The following is an 18,017-nucleotide window of genomic DNA, read 5'->3' on the forward strand; positions in this document are numbered from 1 at the left end:
ATTTATAAATTAGCAAGCTACATTTGTTAGATATCTCCACAAAAATTAATTTAGAATAAATTTTTCAAAGAACTAACTTTCCTAGAGTGACCTATTAAAATAAGAGGCTGATGGGCTCTGTACGTGATGTTCTGTAGATTGTACTCATCTGCATCTGTGAAGAACAGAAGGTGGATTTGGAGCTGGAAGGATTTCACATTAATGTTCCTTGTAGCTTGAAGCATATATAATAAAAATACAGGACACTAATAGTTATATATACTAATAGTTATATATTCTTTATTTTTATCTTTTGCCAAGTAAATCCACATCTAAGTAAAGACAGACTACATTTTCTGAAAATCACCAAAGAAGAGGCAACTGAGACTTTTGTCGCAACTATTTTTAGTGAGAAAATTATTGTTTAGGTTTTCTTTTCTTTTAAAAAGTATTTTATGTGTTTGTGAAAAGATAATTTGAAACTGAAAAAATGTTTTCATAAAGAAGGTTTCTTTGAATATAAGTTATATGTCTAGTTATAAGCTGAGGGTGTTTCACATTGGTCTTCTGTAACTCCTTGTCTGATGGTAAGGCGTGACAGGGAGAGGAAGTGGTGAGGAGAAGTGCTCTGGCAGAGAAAACCATGCTGTAGAAGAGAGTGAAGCATGAGGTATCTAAACAAGAAATCCCACTATACTTCACAGTGTTACAGCAGAATCAGAGTATTTGAGGTTTGAAGGAAAGTGTTCTAGGTTTTCACTGAAAACCCCTCAAATTTGCTACAGAAAAGAAGTCTGTATGTAAGGCTGGCCGTGTTCACACTCAAATAATAGAATCTCTTGTTTCTGTCCTTTGGATCTGGGACCAAATGTGATGGCATTCTAACAATTATTATTTTTTTAATTTTTATTGCTTGTTAGACTACAAGGGAAATCAGGAAGTAGAGAAAAAAGCGAATCTTCTGTCTCTCAAATTTAAATAAAAGGTCACATCAGAGGTGGGTAACTCACCACATGCCTTTATGGCAAAATGTATCTTTTGTCTTCTGATGGCTATTGGATACTCTGTAAAATAACTGCAGAGCAATTACAGTGTTCACTTTTAGGGTTCTATTTACTTTGTTTTTCTGTTTCAGTTGGGAAAGCTATGTTGATTGGTTAAATTAAAACCTGTCATCCCCAAATCTAAATCTTATACATTAACTGAAATATACTAATTTGGCATGTGGATACCTTTTTCTTTAGGTTCCTGTTGTATTATAGAAGTTAGCATAGGTTAGCATAGAAGTTGAAGGTTTTTCCTTAAAAAAATACTTGGGTAATATATCTGTATATCTGTTAATATACTGCCATTTTCTTCTTCTTTCTTTTTTTGTTAAGTATTTATAACTAATTCTGTTTAGGGATCAAGAAACCAGACACAAGAATACTTCAAGAATATTATTTCTGAGTATTACCTTCAGTATATTAAATTCTGTCAAATTTTTCATCAGGAATTGAATATTGCTAGTATGTAACAGACCTTAACTAGCAATTTATTTACTGTGTCCAAGCAAATAAATATTTCATGTGCCAGCAGCAAGCAGCAGCTGTTCATGGCTATCACATAGTAAACAGCCAACCAGATAATTTAACCGTGGATTTTCCAGTTTACAGAGCAAACTTTAAAGCTGACTGAAAATATTTGGGATTCTGCTATAAATACTTGCAATAATTTATGTTTGATGTGATTAATTTAAGTTTGTAAATACAGCATGTGAATTAGGGCTTTAGAACTCAGTGGTGTTTGAAGAGATCTTTAGAGGACTTAGCAAGTTCCCTGTGTTTGCAGTGTGCTGGTGCTTCTATAAGAAACAAGTCAATACTGAAATGTATAAACAAGAATATAAAGCCTGTGTTTTTAAACAGCTTTAGAGGAGAGAAGAAAAAATACATGCCTTTTCTGTGCCTTCTCTAATTTGAAAAGGCAAAAATAAGTATTTACGTCCTTAATATCTTTGAGAAGTATAAGGATAGCTCATCTCTGGGATCTGTATTTGCCAGCTGGGGCTTCTTGTTTCATGAGGTTGCTTGGGTAGCAGGCTGTGAAGAGCAGCACCAGAACTGTGTTACACTGCAGTCATTTGTGAGCTCAGGCTCAGGTACAGTGATCTACTGGATCTGTTCAGGGGACTGTAAGTGGCATGGTTAATCACACATGATGGCTTTTGCGATAAAAAAGCCTTTTTTTTAGGTGGACACTTTAATAATTACATTTATGCATGTCCACGTAAAACTTGCAACAGAAGAGCAACACATCCTGAAGTAGGCTCACAGCTCTTCCCATCACATTTCTTCTTCACCATATCATTATTTATCCACTCATGGAAAGATATGACTGGAAATATAGATTTTATTACCATAAATGGTAATGAGCTATCTTTATTCACAGGTCAGTAGGAACTGATATGTAGCCACATTTCTCACCTTGTAATTTATTCAGATTGTTGATTGTTGCCCCAGGAATAAAACAGTCATTAATTACTTGAAAAGCATATTTTTTATTTTTTCCCTCACTTTTTGTTTGACTTTGTAAATCTGTTTTCAGCAACCTGCTTTTATGGGATGTTTTGATTATTGATGCTACAAAAAATTTCTATATGAATAGAAAAGGAAAGGTGAGGGATTAAAAACATTAAAGTTCCTTCTAGAGTGGTTCACACAGCAATCAAAGCATTTACTGGAATGATACTGTTTACAAAAAAATGTTTAAAATATTTTATAACTTGATTTTTCCATTTATTTTGTGGTCCTGTGATAAATTGAAGCAATTGGTACTTAAACCCCTTTCCTCCCCTGTCATTCTCTACCCATGACAGGGCAACTATAGTTAGGAACAACTCTCTGATTAAAGACTATGACACAATAGAGAAGGTACAAAGTTCCATCAAGGCAGTGGGCTGAAGTCACTGAAGCATATTTGGATGCATAGTCCGTTCAGTATTTCTTATTTAATCTTGCAAAACTGAGATACCTTTAGATTTCTAAAAATTTAAATGCACGCACTGTCATTTGTACAATTGCTCATGATAACAGGAGTTGTGCAAATGCAGTCTGATGTCCAAGTCAGAGCTGAATCTGGCTTTTCCACTGAAGCTAAAAGAGAAGAGTGACAGCAGCTGCAGACCTTTGACACACGAGCCATCATATTTGAAACAAGGAGATCTAATTTCATGCGCTGATATGAGGAGAGCCTCTGGCCTTATGAATTATCACTACTAGTCTGTGCACAAGACAGTGAAATAAACTAAAATAAACTCTTGTTCATCTTTTCTTTCCCACAAACCTGAAGCAGCAAATAAGACTCTTGTGTTCTGAATAAAAAAATATTACTCTGCAGAAGTGATTATATTAACAGAGGGCTTTTAGATAGACTTTATTATTCTGCATACTTAGGTGGGATGAAGAGCTTAAACTAATTGGAGATCACAGGGCCAGTGATAGAATTCCCTTCCTTTCCATTACACTGAGTGAGCACCATCTGTTTATTCACTGCTGGAATAATGTGGCAACATCCCACTAGATGAAATGAAAATGAAAAATATATCCCTTGATGGATTAAGATTAGTATATAAGAATAATAATAATGATTGATTGTTAGCTGTTCCAATAAGAGTAGCTGCAAAATAAGCCTTCATTACTCCCTGGATTCTTTGGCAGGAAGGAGGAGGGGGCAGGCTGAGGTCTGTAGGATTTTTTAGTATTAAAAAAGCCTGAAATACATATTTAGATATCCAGTTGTGGATGTGACCTGAACTTGTTAACACTAATTTTAAAAGTTCTTTTTATTTGTGTGTCTGGAGTAATGGATCCTAAAGCATTAGAACTTTTGCTTTTCTTTATATCAGTGTCTTTAAATAAATATATTTCTATACAATTTAGTTATTATTATCATTATATATTATTCTAAAAGCAAAATGTTATCTACCTAAAGGATCTGGAATTCTTAAATCAATTTTTTGTCATTTTTATATTCTTTCATTTCAAATTTTATGAATTAATTACAAATAATTTGAAAATGTGATCATGAAATTGCAAAGTAATTAAAATAGTACTGATTTTGAGCAGGTTTTATACTTGTCTGATTCTTATATTTCTTGCTTACAGAAATTAAAAGTCATTAACAGTTATTAGTTAAAAGTTATTAACAGTAATATCTGAAAGGGGTTTTTAAAGTTGTAAATAAAATTGGAAGTTGCATAGCTTTCAGAGAAAAAATATAAGGAAAACTATTCTTAACATTTTTATAGGCTTTTAACAATGGTTTATCTAAATGGTTTTGATATGCTTATTTATATAAAATTGATAATGAAAAAAATGACATTGTTTATTAAAGGCCCAGTTGTAAGACAATATTAAAGGAAGCATAATTGTCACTTGAAAACAAAAGACAAAGAATATAACAACCCTAAAATATAACTAGTTCCCATGATAAATAAACACTGGGCTTAAAATTATGTTCATCATGTATCGCTCTTCTTTCTGATATGTATAAGACTCTTTCTGGTAAATTGGCAATGCCTCTGATCCGTATGTGTGTAAATGAAATTGCAGCTTTCTAGAGCTTCATCAGTGTAGTTCCTATCATTCTGGCACTTTATAATATTTTCTTTAGATTAAAGAAAGTGTAGCTATATTTCATCTAATAAAAAAATAGTTTTAGGTCAAATTTAATATGACTAGATTTCATAGTAGGTGGCTTGTATGAGTTCATCTGAGAAGTTTTGAAAGGCATGGTTACTTCATAATTGGACCTACTAGTTCATTTTAATTTATATTATTGTAAGAATAATTTTCCCTAATGTTGAGCTTGCTGCACCAAGTCCATGCTGACTGGTGAAAGTATTCTCACACAGTACATCTAGCAGTAGTTATGAGCTGACTTCTTTTTTTACTAACAAATATGTTTACAAATATGTTGCAGCTCAGAGAATCATTTAAGGATCTCAAAAAGAAATTCAACAATTTGAAGTTTAACTATATGAAGAAAACTGAAAAAGCTCGCAATATGAAAGTACTTAAAATACAGATTCAGCAAGTTGATACATACGCAGAGAAGCTACAGGTAATAGAAATTCTAGGCTTGGTAAAAGTTTCACCAGTTCAATTACTTGGCCTATGCCAAACAAAACACAGGAGATTGGCACATAACAAAATTTATTGTGCACTTCCCTCTTACTTTTCTCATTATATCCTCCCTGTTGGTCATTGACTGAGACACTTTTCACTGTTCTATTCCTGTTATTCTGCCACTTACTCCAGTGAAATGATGTTAACTCAATTCCTGACTTCACTCCTTTAATGTGCCATTATTTTTTTTCTGTTTGATCTTTTATTCTTGCCTGTATTGTGTGACCTAGTCTTTCTTCTCCTTAAAGAAACCCAAAATAATCATGTCTTGCATCAAGAAACTCTTTTGTCTTTCTGATTTCATCGTGTAAGATGAACTTTTTTTTTCAGAGCCTTTGGCTGCATTCATTGCCAGGAGTTGGTCGTGTCCATTTGCACCTTAGAACCCTCTTAGAACATTCACCACAAGCTCTTCCTTCAATGGCCTATTTAGTTGCAAGTCATGCATGCCCATGTTTTATTACTACAGATATTTGTTTGTTTTTAAGCTGAAAATGTTAGCTCAATTATACCTTTAATAAATATTATTTATATCAATTTTAATTAGCTTTGCAGAAGCCCTCCAGTTTCCTTTGATTTTTGAAAGAGCAGCTTGTATCTTTTAAAACACAGGACAAGAAATATGTTTTGATGGTTTCCCCCTGCTTGTTATATTAAATTTCTAAAAATAGAAACACTTTATGTGGTATTTAACATTGCTATGTATTTAAACAGATTCTTAAAAAGAAGATGGAAAATTTAGAGAAGAAAGTCATTGACCCTTTTGCAAATGAACCTAATGCTAAAGTTCAAATTCTCTTGGGCTCAATCAGTGACTTACAAAAACAGCTGAATGATTTTAACATAGTTGTGGAAGATTACAAGCAAAACCTGGATCTCATGGAGCATCTGCAAGAGATGATGAAAGAGGTACTAGTAAACCTGATATCCCCACTGTGGCTGTAATAAAGATCCAGGACAGGGATAGATAAAAAGTCCTTTAACTGCCTCAAGGTTAATCTGTACTTTCCAAAAGTAATAAATTTGTAAAAAAGTGGTGGGGTTTTTTTGTTTGGTTTTTTTTGTTTTGTTTTGTTTTGTTTGTTTTACTGAAATGTAAAATACTCAGTTCCTTAATAGAAGAATTGTTTTAGTAGACTAAATTTTTAAATATATCTATAATGTTTTTCTCTGACTGCAGTCTTTCTTATTGGAGACTTCCATAACTTTATTTTAATGTGTCTGAGGACTGTCTCATGCATTGTCTTTTTTAAAAGGAAAAAAGTTTGAGACAGTATTGTGACAATGTTTTCCCTCTTGCTGTATTGTGTTGGTGCTCTTGCCATGGGACAAGCTTATTCTGGTCATCAGTGTTCATTTTTAGAAATAACATTGTTCTTATCTCCAAAGGGATCTAAGCGTGTGACAAATTTCCTTAATGATGAATCACAATACTGAAGTTTTTAAAGAGATGTTTTCAGTGTCTAGTGACCTGATCACTGTGTTCTTGCATATACCATTAGAAAAGTGATTTGTTAACATTTGTTGAACATTTACATTTTCAAATTCCCCACTTACTTAACTGAAATGAATTATTTCCTAAAGCTAAAATTTAAGACTGCTTTTTTTTTTAACTCAGTGTAAAATATCACCTTTTACTCAAAACTTTTTTTAGCAAATAGGCACAGTCTTAAATGCTGATTTCAACAGTGGCTAGAAATGGTGGGTTTTAACTACTTCCTGTAATGATGCAATACTGATGATTCTGAGTGGACACCAGATTGTTCTCAGTATTGTTAACCAAAGATGTTTCTATGGGTATGTTCTAAAGCCCATTCTTGTCAGTAGAAAGATTTCTGGTGACTTTAGTGGTTGCTGAGACAAAAAACCCTGTCTGCTAGTATGTTAAATTTAAAGAAGCCTACTGCCCTTACACAGCTATAACTGAGGCCATAACATGAAGTTTTTGAAATTAGTGAATTGATATACAAAGCAGAAAGAACTCAGAAATAAAACATGTCTTTGCAGGGCCATTAAATAATAACCTCACCATGCTTGTAAGATGAGCGTGGTCCTAGTGTTTAATGAAAATTTAACAGCCATTAATGCTTGAAGCACCATTAGTAATGAACAAATGTTTTTCAGGTTAAATTAAAGTCAGAATATTTAAGACATACTATATGCCACTGATTATGGAAAGTCTAAGAATAATCCACTCTACTCTACAACAACTTGAACTGTAGATAGTAATTCCTTATAATGCAGGGTTTTTTATCCCCCAGTGTCAATTTTGGTTTGAAGATGTGAGCGCAACAGTGATTAGAGTTGGCAACTACTCCGCAGAATGCAAAACAAGAGAAGCAATAGAGACTCTCTATAAGCAATTCAATAAGTTTATTGAACCTGCAGTGCCTCAACAAGAAGAAAAACTTCAGCAGATTGTGGACCTTGCTAGACGGTTATATGGTGAGGAGATCCTGGTAATGTACTGTGGGGACAAAATGCAGTAACTTGGGGTGGAAGTAAGCACACTCCTAGACTTGTTCATTTAAGAAGAAAGTCCAGTGAATTTAAAAAAATAAATGTTTCAAAGTATTGATTAGAAGAGGTAAAGGATTTCAGAGCAAATATTTACAAAAAGTAAAAATATGAAAGTACTCAGCAGTCAGGTATTTATGTAGTTTTCTGTATACAGCCTGAGTTCACCTTGAAACCAAAATGTCCTTGCAATATTCATGAGTTTGGAGTTAAGATTTCATGGCTTAAGCTCTCTCATAACAAGCAAGCCTTTGAAGCCCGAGGCAATTATAATGATATACCTCAGTGCTGAATTAATTTTTTACATTGTAACTGTGAATAACTGGTAGGATTTGATTGCCTATTTTTTATTAGCAAATAATGTAGACTGCTATTTAGATACTGTATTTGCAATTGTATCGAATTGGAACATTGTTGACCAAAAAAAAAAAAATCAAAAAAATTTTGTATTTTGCTTTTTTTTCCCTACTTGTAATTTTTATGTATTTTTAAAAGTTATTTTGTCCAGAGATAAGGTGACAATACAAATGTGCAGAGATTTCATGTAGCCTGCCAATTCAGGTAGTAAAGCTAAAAAAATTTCAATGGTTAAACCGGGCTTTTAAATTCCTCTTAATTTATTGGAAAGAATATTTAGAGAGCACTGGTAATTTCTTCTTTCTTCTCTCTCGTTTTTAATTTTTAAGCCTTTTCAATACTTTAAGCATTCCTATCTGCAGGAAAGGAGATGGCACAAGAGATTTTTGACAACAGCTGATTAGGAATACCAGGGGAAAGAAGTTGCTTGGTGTCCTTTAAGTTATTACATGGGAAAAAGCTTCTTCATCCTGCCTTTGTTTTGTATTTCTTATAACAGGGACCTAAGTGCTTCCAAGTTTGATAATGTGGCAAAGAGTTTAGGGGACACTATATGTGGTCAGCATCTTTTAAAGCAATATTACTGACCAGAGAGAAGATCTGCAGAAACTATGAGGACTCATCTCAAGTAAGCTAGTACGAGCTGGGAAAGCACATTACATAATGACAGAATTCCTCCAGCAAAACAAAACACAGAAAAATGTGTTTATTGTAGTACCTTTGTAGTACAAATTACACAGATTGGTGCATGTCTGTTTGAGGCATTCTGTTCTACGTTCAGGCTGTTTTTCCTTTGTAGGTATTGAAGAAGGAAAGAAGTATGTTGAAAAAATTGTATTAAAGTATGAAGAAATCATGAGTTCTGTTGATGGGTTGTGTAGATCTCTGAGAGAACTTAAGGAGATAAAGGTATGTTTTTATTTAAACTGGAGAATGTATTGCATCTGCATCAGTTTATCATGCTTAGTGTCTGAATCAGTGCTTTTAACTGAGGATCATCAGTGAATCATGATTCATACAATATCATCAGCATGAATTACTTCCTAATTGTTCACTTTTCTGTTACTTTAGGTAACAGAATTGTTGATTGTAATAAATCAATGAAGTACTGCTTGTTTGGGCACAAAATACTTCTTCTAAGTTTCTTTTTCTTTACTTCTTTCAGAACTGTTACTCCTTTCAAGAACCATTTAGGAGAAAATGTCAAATTTTCTTTGAGTATCTAGACACATACCTTTTTTTTCATACTTCTTCTTCCTTTGATATTGCAATATAGATAACTGCCAGAGCTACAAAATGCCAACCAACCTCGCTTGGCTCCTCTTGGAAAAGGCATCCTGAAAAACTAGTTGTGTTAAAGCCAGAGTAATTTGAGTTAGAAAGGCCTTGCTTTTATATAAATATTTAAGACAACAGCATTTTTAGTTTCATGTTCTAATGTACTGCTGTAGGTGTAATTAAATGTAATGTATTAACTGAGGAGGAATCATGGAAGACAGGTGATAGGGGTAGATAACTAAGACTCTGTCTGCTCCACCCCCCTCAATTCTCAATGTAATATCTGATAAATCTCCTGTATGCAGCAGCAGGTGACGAGTTAATTCTTCTGTGAAGGTGGAAAAATTAAGATCCTTAAATATCCTGCTTTTGTTGGTACTGAATGCTGTTTCACTTTTCTTTGATGGAATTATACTATAAAATTGACAAACACTCAAATTGTCCATTAATACACTCCAAAGCAGTAAGAGATGCCAAAAATATAAATGAATTCTGAAGGTCATTAGGTGAATGGAAAGAAGGCTTTGTGACACTGTGACCATATAGGAGCCTCAACATAAATGCCCATTCTCCTCTCCATTTCATAAACACTATTGTGTGCAGGACAGTAGTCCCAGGTTCTGTCAGAAGAGGGCTTGAACTTTTCATCTTTTCTAGAGCAACATTGCATATTCTTTTCAAGACAAGGGGAATTTCAAACTAATGTTACTACCTTATTTTGACTAATTTCCATAAAATTGTTGAATTTTTTACAATATAGTTCTGCAACTATTTAAAATGGAAAAGTTTTGGGATTTTTTTTTACATCATGTCATATTCTGAGATGTAGAAACTAATATTCTTATTGAGCATTTCTGGAATATATCAATAGTCAATGTCTGTATCTTTTAAAGTATAAATAATTGATCAAACTATCTATACAGACCGGTGCTATCTGTATGGAATGCCACAATTATAAATTGAGTTTCACTTCCTGTTATTTTTAAGGCATAACAAATGAAGGGGAAATGTATTGCATAATCTTTCCTAGTTTTACATGACTGCTGAATGTCAGAAAAAAAATTCATTTTTTAAAGTGCAAAATTAAAGACCACTTTTTCTTCCTAAAAGAAAAAGACTGAAAAGATCACATGGAATTTTTCACTTGTTTATTGCTAAAATGGAAAATTAATACTGCAGCATTTTCTTATAAGAAACTTGTTTAAGACTATGACTTTTGGCTGGGGAGCTAAAGATATGGAAGGCTCCAAACTGTAACTATAAAGCTTTTTGCTTTCTTTATCTTACGTTACTATTATGTTCTTTGAAATCTGTGGAATTCTTCCATGACAGTTTTGAAGGATTTATCATATTCCTAAAATCCATTATGGTTGTCCAGATTTCTGTTATGCTATGTTTTATGTTTAGACTACATTCTTCCCTTCCCACCTTTAAAAAAAATAATTATAGAGCCTCACAAATATTTCTTTCCTCCTTAGTACTGTTTTCCTGCAATCCTGATATTTTTCCTGAATTTGTTTATTCTCTTTTATCTTATAACAGTGTCACTTAATCCTTTATTCTCCCTTACTGAGCCCTTGTATAAATTGGTTAATATTCCTCATATTCTTAATTAGCCACTGGAATTCTTCAGTCTTACATACTGAAGAATTATAGTCTTCTGTAGTTTCCCTGCCTCAGAAAAGATCCTGCCAACTTTGAAAAATTGTCATTGCTTGTCCAAGAATGAATTAATTGGGTTTTGCTGCATCTTTTTTGCCATAAGCAATTTACACCTGTGCTGATGACAGATTCTCACTTTGGTGTTTTCGCTGTTGTAGAAGTCAGTGTGTAGCTAGCAATTCCTGCCTTCTCTTGTGTATAAACTTACTTAATTTTCTCTTCACATGGCAGAAAGTTGATTTTTCTGAAGAGTTGATTACTGTTAAAAAAGAAGAAAGAAGTGGTCAAGAAGCATGTGAGACTGTTAAAGTGGAGCAAAAGCAGCAGGTTAGTTCAGTTTTTTAATAACTAGAACTCTTTCTTAAAGGGCTCTGTGCTAGAAAGGTCCTTGTTTTCCAGTCTTAAAGCCTCCATTTGGATGGGTGTTATCAGTGTAGCCTTGGTCAATTGTTTTTCAGTTATTTCCAGTTACCCCTTTCTTTTCTATCTAATCCACATATTCTTCCCTATGAATTTTTACTTTTCAGCATTTTTACATGCCTGTATATCTCATTTCCTTTTCTAAAAGCTATTCCTTTCCTAACCTTTTACCAATTTTCTTTTGGTCCTTTTGCCACAATATTCTTAATGTAGAGGTCCTCTTTGTGACCATTCATCCTTCTTGAAAAAGAGAACTACTTGAACTCTCCTTTAAAAATAAAACTTAAGGTAATATAGGAAGTAATAGTGGAGACTGCTGATAGTATTCCCAGAGCCCTAGAGTTTTCCTATAATGCCTAGATACAAGTTAGGAAAATATTTGATTTATAAGTAATATTCTGTGAGAGAAACATAGCTCAGAATTTGGACTAAATAATGGTGGAAATGATGATTATTTGTTGAATCATTAAAGTCATAATTGGGAAAAAAAAGTAGGATTTTAAAACATTTTTCTTTCAGATGGCACCAGGTGAATTGCTTGTAAATTCAGAAAGCATTGCTGAGAAGAGAAGCAATACTCTGTCTCCTACAGGAACCAAACAAGTATGTGTTGTTCATATCAATTTACATTTAATCAGATTGATGGGCGTCATTGTGTACTCTCAAAGAGCTTCTATTCCTTAATTTGCTGTGTATCAAAAGTAAGGATTATTGTTGTATTGATAATCTTTGATTATATTTTCATTTACAGTATTACCAAAAACCTGACAAAACAAGCACATTGATTCAGTTTAAAAACAGTGTGAGTAACGGGAAACAGAGAAGAAATGATGGAACACAACTGCAGCTGTCAGTAGTTCAGTAGGACATCATGTCAAATATAATTTGCTTTCATATTGGTAGGACACTATAGAAGAAATAACAGAACTCACCATCAAACAGTTGTCTTTATCCTCATTTTAGAACACTTGAGTTCTGTTTCAGTTGCCAAGATTCTCTGCATCAGAGATAATAAATAATCCAAAGTATTGCATCTATGTTGAGGACAATTCACAAGATAAGACAAGACTGAGTATGCATTTGGAATGATAAAAATCCAAACAGACAAACATCTTTTATTCATGGATCTACAATAAAAGAATATGAAAGTTTCCAAATAATCAATGAATAAATGAAATCTTAGAAATACAAGCAAAGCAAATCCAGACCTATGTTTGATGAGATTATTACTTTAGTTTAAAGAATATTTTGAAGGCTTGGGATCCTGGACGTAAATGTAGATAATTTGCTATGTAAAAGAGTCTGATAAATTTGGATAAATTAGAAAGGTAGGATCCATTGGTAACAGATTTATAAATCTAAAAATTCCATTTTGCAAACTGGTAACATAGAAAAATACTGCAAGATATTAAATAGTGATGTTTTGTAGAAAGTCAGCTAATATCATTCCCTTCAGTTCAATACAAAATGTGGTGTAGTCTGCTGATGAGCCAAAATTAAACCTAATTAATTTTCTTACCTTCCAAGTCAGTGGGAGTTTCAGCATTAGCTTGGAGCCCAGATTGCACTCAAAATTTTGTGAGTGTTCTAAAGAGCGTCCCTCAGGAGAATTTCCTCAGCAGATGTCCATAGCTCTATTTTGCTCAGCCACAGCTTTGTCAGTCCTCATCAGAGGAGTCTCAGCTGCCAAGGAGAGAAGTTAAGAGTATGCAAAACAGCAAATATCATATGAGGACTGTGGCAGCTATGATGCCTCTACCCTTTTCATCACTCCATACTTCACTTAAAGAAGTAGCAGGTTCATCTCACTAGAGCTTCGTTCAGTGGGCCAGCAACCTCTAATTTTGTCTGTACCTCTGCAAGCTACTTTCCCAGTATTAATTTGATTCAAATATAACCCTCTTAAAAGTGTGCTAGATCTTCTCATGGTACATTGATCCTCCTGCTTTTTTGGTCCCATGCTGCCAAAGCCTATCTGGCAGCTTGCTCACTCACAGCTCACCTCTCATGCTTTTGCACAGCATTTTCTCCAGGGTGGTCTTCCATCTCTTCAGGGGTCAGAGTTCATCAGGGGATGCTTGTGGGGAAATATTTTTACAGTAAAACTTGAACTTCATCTTATAACTGAATTGAATTGTTTAATTAAATAGATGAGCTAAAATCCCAACCTTCTTCCAGTCATTTTTTCATAGATCTGGCATGAATCACATTGCTTTGAAATAACAAATGTAATAACTTGGAGAAGCATCTGTATTACAACTAACATGTCTAAAGGACCGGGGCACATACGAGGTTCAAATATTTCTGGGTTTTTAAAAAATTTTGCCCTAATTGTTAGATTGTATTTAGAGCAGTAAAGCAAAAAGAAAACAAACAAATATACCACCATGCTCTTGTACTGGATACTGCCAAAGAGATCTGTTTTGGAAAGCAATGAAATTCAGTGTATCACCCAATTTATGTGAGTGGGCAGTTTATAGGTGATAGAAACACTGCTTAGCAGATTACTTGTCTGTGTATACAACTCAGCAATGAGAGAGCAACTTAAGAAAACATTATGCACACCTTTGCTGAAAGCCTTTGCACAAATGAAATCTATCTGAATATGTGATTAAATTCATCCAAAAATCAAGAGGCAGAGAAGTAATTAACAAAGCAGATGATGTCTTTGATGCTTTGTGATTAAAATTAATGCACTTATGCCTCACCCAATTCTCTTTGAAACATGATGAGAAGGATTTCTTTTTCCTGGATCCAAGTTAATATAAAAATCATTTTTACATCGCTTTTCTTTTAATATTTGGGAGGATCTTGTAACAGCTGGCAGAAAAAACCACCACAACAAAGGAAATAAAAAATATTTGGAAAATGTTATAGAAGTATTGGCTTAATTATTTAACTCTTGAGTATTACTGACAACTCTTTCTCAAAGAAACAAGTCCAGAACTTGGCTGTCAATATATTTTAATTGCTATGTAACTGTGTCCCATTTAGATGTAAGTAGGCGACCTCCTCCTCCCCCTTCCCCTTGCAAATGCTCATATAAACAAAAGCTACAGGAAATCCACAGGTTGCCCTTTGTTTATGAAAAGGTACTTTTGTTTCATTGTTACTGTTATAATAGTTACAATAATATTTTCTAGAATCTATTTGAGCAGTTTGAAATTCCAGTAAGCTGCTGCAATATTTTCTGAAAAATTGTCTTTTGCCCCATTTCTTTCTGCCTCTCAGAATACATCAAGCGTAATTAGAAGAAATATTGTTGCTAGATTTTGCATGACAAGGGGATGTATTAAATGATAACTCTTTGTTTTTCTTTTTCTTCTTTCCTTTCTCTTCTTTCCTCTCCTAGTTCAAGGAGAGGAATATATCGGCTGATATTTCAGTTATCTGTCCAGCTGGTGAGGATCTTGTTTCACAAGATACAGAGCTGTCATCTTCAGCCAAAGAGGATAGTTTACAGACTGAATTCCTGGCAGAAGAAACACCCTCTGGAGATGAATATGAGTGTATATCACCTGATGATATCTCTTTGCCACCGCTTTCTGAGACACCAGAATCCAACCTCTTACATTCTGAAACAGAGCTAGAAGAGCAGTGCTGCTGTAGTTCTCATAGTCTGCATGTCAGTTCCTATAGCTTGCAAATGCAGAAAACCACTAGAACAGTAAAACTGATGGAAGCATCTGACTTCTTAACAGCTTCTGCTTTTGCTGATGCTACAAATAATAGAATGGAAAGCCCATCAGATCACTTTGAAAAGTTTTGTATCTCTTTAACAGATTCTGATCCAAAAGTCAGAGCAATATCTCCTTTGACTTGTAGCTCACAAGGAATATCTGAAACTAGCACTGCTTCCTGCCCTATAAAAGCCAAACCAGTACACAGCATGATGAGTGAAACGTGCAAAACACATTTACAACACCCTGAACTTCATAAAAGCATGGCAGAAACACAGGAAAACTTGCATGCCTTGAATAACTGCACTAAACTCCAGGACAGGCTGCATGCTTTGCCTGATGCATTCTCAGGTTTCGTGTTTCAATCAGACGCTACCAGAAGTTGTCAGAGGCAGATGGTTACCCGAGAAGAGATTAAAAGTTCTTCAGAAAAGAACAGCATGGCCAGCCTAACTGGACAGGCGCCTAACTTCTCCCAGCTTCTGTCTAACAAAACCGTCATGGAAGGTTCTCCAGTAGCTTTGGAAGTAGAAGTATCGGGATTCCCAGAGCCAACACTGACATGGTGGGTAGCTTGCAATGAGAAGTAGTGAATACACCTAGTAGCGAGCACCACAAACCTCTTATAACCAAATCAACCAATCTGTAGGCTAGAATAAATGGCTTGTATCCTTTCTACTCCACATTTCTGCATGATTTCCACCTTTAGAATTGTTTTCAACAATTAACCAACTTGAAATAATGTCTCCATACCAAATTTTAGGAAGGAGAGCATCAAACTACTGCAAGCATATACAATATTTTTAAGAAAAAACATCATATAGTTTTCATATTCTGTAACATGGCATTCAATGCCTTCTTAAATTCATTGCATGCTTCAGATTAACCATAAATTCACCAGCATTTTCCCAGGCTCTGGGCACTACCTATGGACAGTCACATAGATGTGCATGCACACTGAAATATTTATATAGTCACTACATAGATGGGGACACATTTACACATGTGGGAAAGTCAGGTATTAAAACTAAGGTTACAGGTTAAAAAAACTCACCTAAATATCTACACTAAGAGATTCAGATTTATATCATATATTGGTGTGCATGGTCTACCTCTTTTTTAATTGCTACGTGTCTATTTAGATTACTTTATATGGGATTTGTGAGAAATACAGATGTAATATAAACATCCGAACTCTAAAATTCCCTGCCAAAGGGAATAGGGGCTGAAAAGGGGTAGGATTTCAAGGTTTTTTTCACAGTTCCATATGTTGTGGCATGTATTCTTCCAATTTTGCCTCATTTGTCTTTTCTCCATTTATTCCATTAGTGTCTCAAAATGGAGGCCTTTCTTTTAATGTATTAAAATTAAATATGCCTCTTACTGGAAAAAAATGATGTTAATATTATGATTACACATTTATAAAGAATTAAACTGTAAGTTTTGGTTAAATTGAAATTTTTTCAGTGCTGCTGAGAAAAATACTGGACACTGCAACCTTGGTGCTATACTCCGTTGATATCAATAAAATTACCTTGTTTTAAATACCAATATTGTACAGACTGAGAACTATTGTTGGTTAAAAAGATATCCATTTTATTGTAAGAATGCATTAATTTAATTCAAATATATATATACTATTGATAGATTGCCTTTCAAAAATATAGCATTTGACTGGAATAATTTTGCAAATTAGAAATTCATGAAAACAGAAAAAAAACTGGTTTTTAATTAAAAATTCACCAATAACATGTATTTTGTACTGGTGTAGAAATTTCTTTGGATATACACATGGAAAAATATTTTCATGTGTGTGTTAGGTCAAATGTAGCCTGTGCTGAAACATCGGGGGCAAGAATAAGACACCAGTTTGCTGAAGTAACTCCTGATGCATTGTACTATTCTGTTTGACGATGTGAGCTAAGTAAATATTAAGTGTGCTGGGATTGAGGAAGGTTCTTGGCTGTCTTTTATACTGAAGATACAAGTTTAGAAAGTTTATTTGTTGATCCTTTAGAACCTATTACTGAGCTGCATGTGGACTGACTCAAGACCTTATTAGCCAAAATGTCTCAATGCAAAACCAAGGGCCCAGGCCCTCATGTCACCTCTAATACTGCAGTGAGATAACTATAACTTGTGTGTCGAAAACCATTTTCAGAACGACATTTTTTACTGTTAGGAATATATTATCTGGTAATTTGCATTGTTTAACTGTTCATGCATATTGAAAGACTAAGTTTAAAACTGAGACATGAGAGCACAGCAGTTCTCTATCTCTTGCTGTTACTGTAACATTACAGAGATTGCGTTTGCAAAGTTCTGTATGGCATGCAGTGATAAAACTCTGACTTGAAAACTGACTCTCTGCTTTAGGTACAAGAAGGGCCAGAAAGTGACCGCAGATGAGCACTTAAAGCTTTTACAAAAGGAGACAAAGCATACTTTGTTCATTCAGAAGGTGTGTGATAAAGATGCTGGCCTCTATGTTGTTCGGGCTAATAATTTGAACGGCACTATCTCCTCAAGTGCCATTCTTCATGTGCAAGGTAACAGGCCACTTATTGCAAGAATAGACTGGATAATGCTGTGTGTCATCTATATTAGTGTCTCAATAATGTACTGGCTATTCACAAAATAAGTACAATATTTACTGCACCGGACTTAATTAACACATTGTTGAATTTATTTTCTTACACTGCATTTTCATAATATGTACCAAACCACTTTTTATGGCAAAATGGATATATTGCTTGTTTCTTTATTGCCACTATGATGTGTTTATTCTACTTTCTCATAGTGATGTTGAGATAAAAACTTAGAAAGATTTTTTTTAGATTCTGAGGCTGAGTTTTGCTTTCCAAAAATGAAGGAATTCCAAAGCACTGGAAACAGTTTTAATGGTTATAGGTTTTAAATGTCAATATAGAGCCAGGTAGAGTGCTCAGATCACTGT

At 34.1% G+C, this 18,017-nt stretch overlaps 1 protein-coding gene and 1 long non-coding RNA gene across 2 annotated transcripts in view; one reads left to right on the forward strand and one right to left on the reverse strand.

The window, feature by feature from the left end:
* CCDC141 (coiled-coil domain containing 141) overlaps positions 1-18,017 on the forward strand; it is a gene marked incomplete at its 5' end in the record, with an annotated part of 58,505 nt that overhangs the window by 33,128 nt on the left and 7,360 nt on the right. Inside the window, 8 exons of the mRNA XM_083865827.1 lie at positions 4,942-5,082; positions 5,862-6,056; positions 7,409-7,592; positions 8,821-8,930; positions 11,193-11,288; positions 11,901-11,984; positions 14,734-15,626; positions 17,438-17,610. Of these exons, the coding sequence (XP_083721953.1) occupies positions 4,942-5,082; positions 5,862-6,056; positions 7,409-7,592; positions 8,821-8,930; positions 11,193-11,288; positions 11,901-11,984; positions 14,734-15,626; positions 17,438-17,610 (1,876 nt within the window). The remainder of the gene's footprint in view (positions 1-4,941; positions 5,083-5,861; positions 6,057-7,408; positions 7,593-8,820; positions 8,931-11,192; positions 11,289-11,900; positions 11,985-14,733; positions 15,627-17,437; positions 17,611-18,017) is intronic.
* On the reverse strand, positions 10,460-13,058 carry LOC310911834. The gene is made up of 3 exons (XR_014590591.1): positions 12,901-13,058; positions 12,314-12,415; positions 10,460-11,220 (listed from the first exon to the last, which is right to left on the reverse strand). It is a non-coding gene; the product is annotated as an uncharacterized lncRNA (long non-coding RNA).

This window comes from Zosterops lateralis, assembly GCF_965231275.1.
Source record: "Zosterops lateralis genome assembly, chromosome: 7".
Taxonomy (NCBI): domain Eukaryota; kingdom Metazoa; phylum Chordata; class Aves; order Passeriformes; family Zosteropidae; genus Zosterops; species Zosterops lateralis.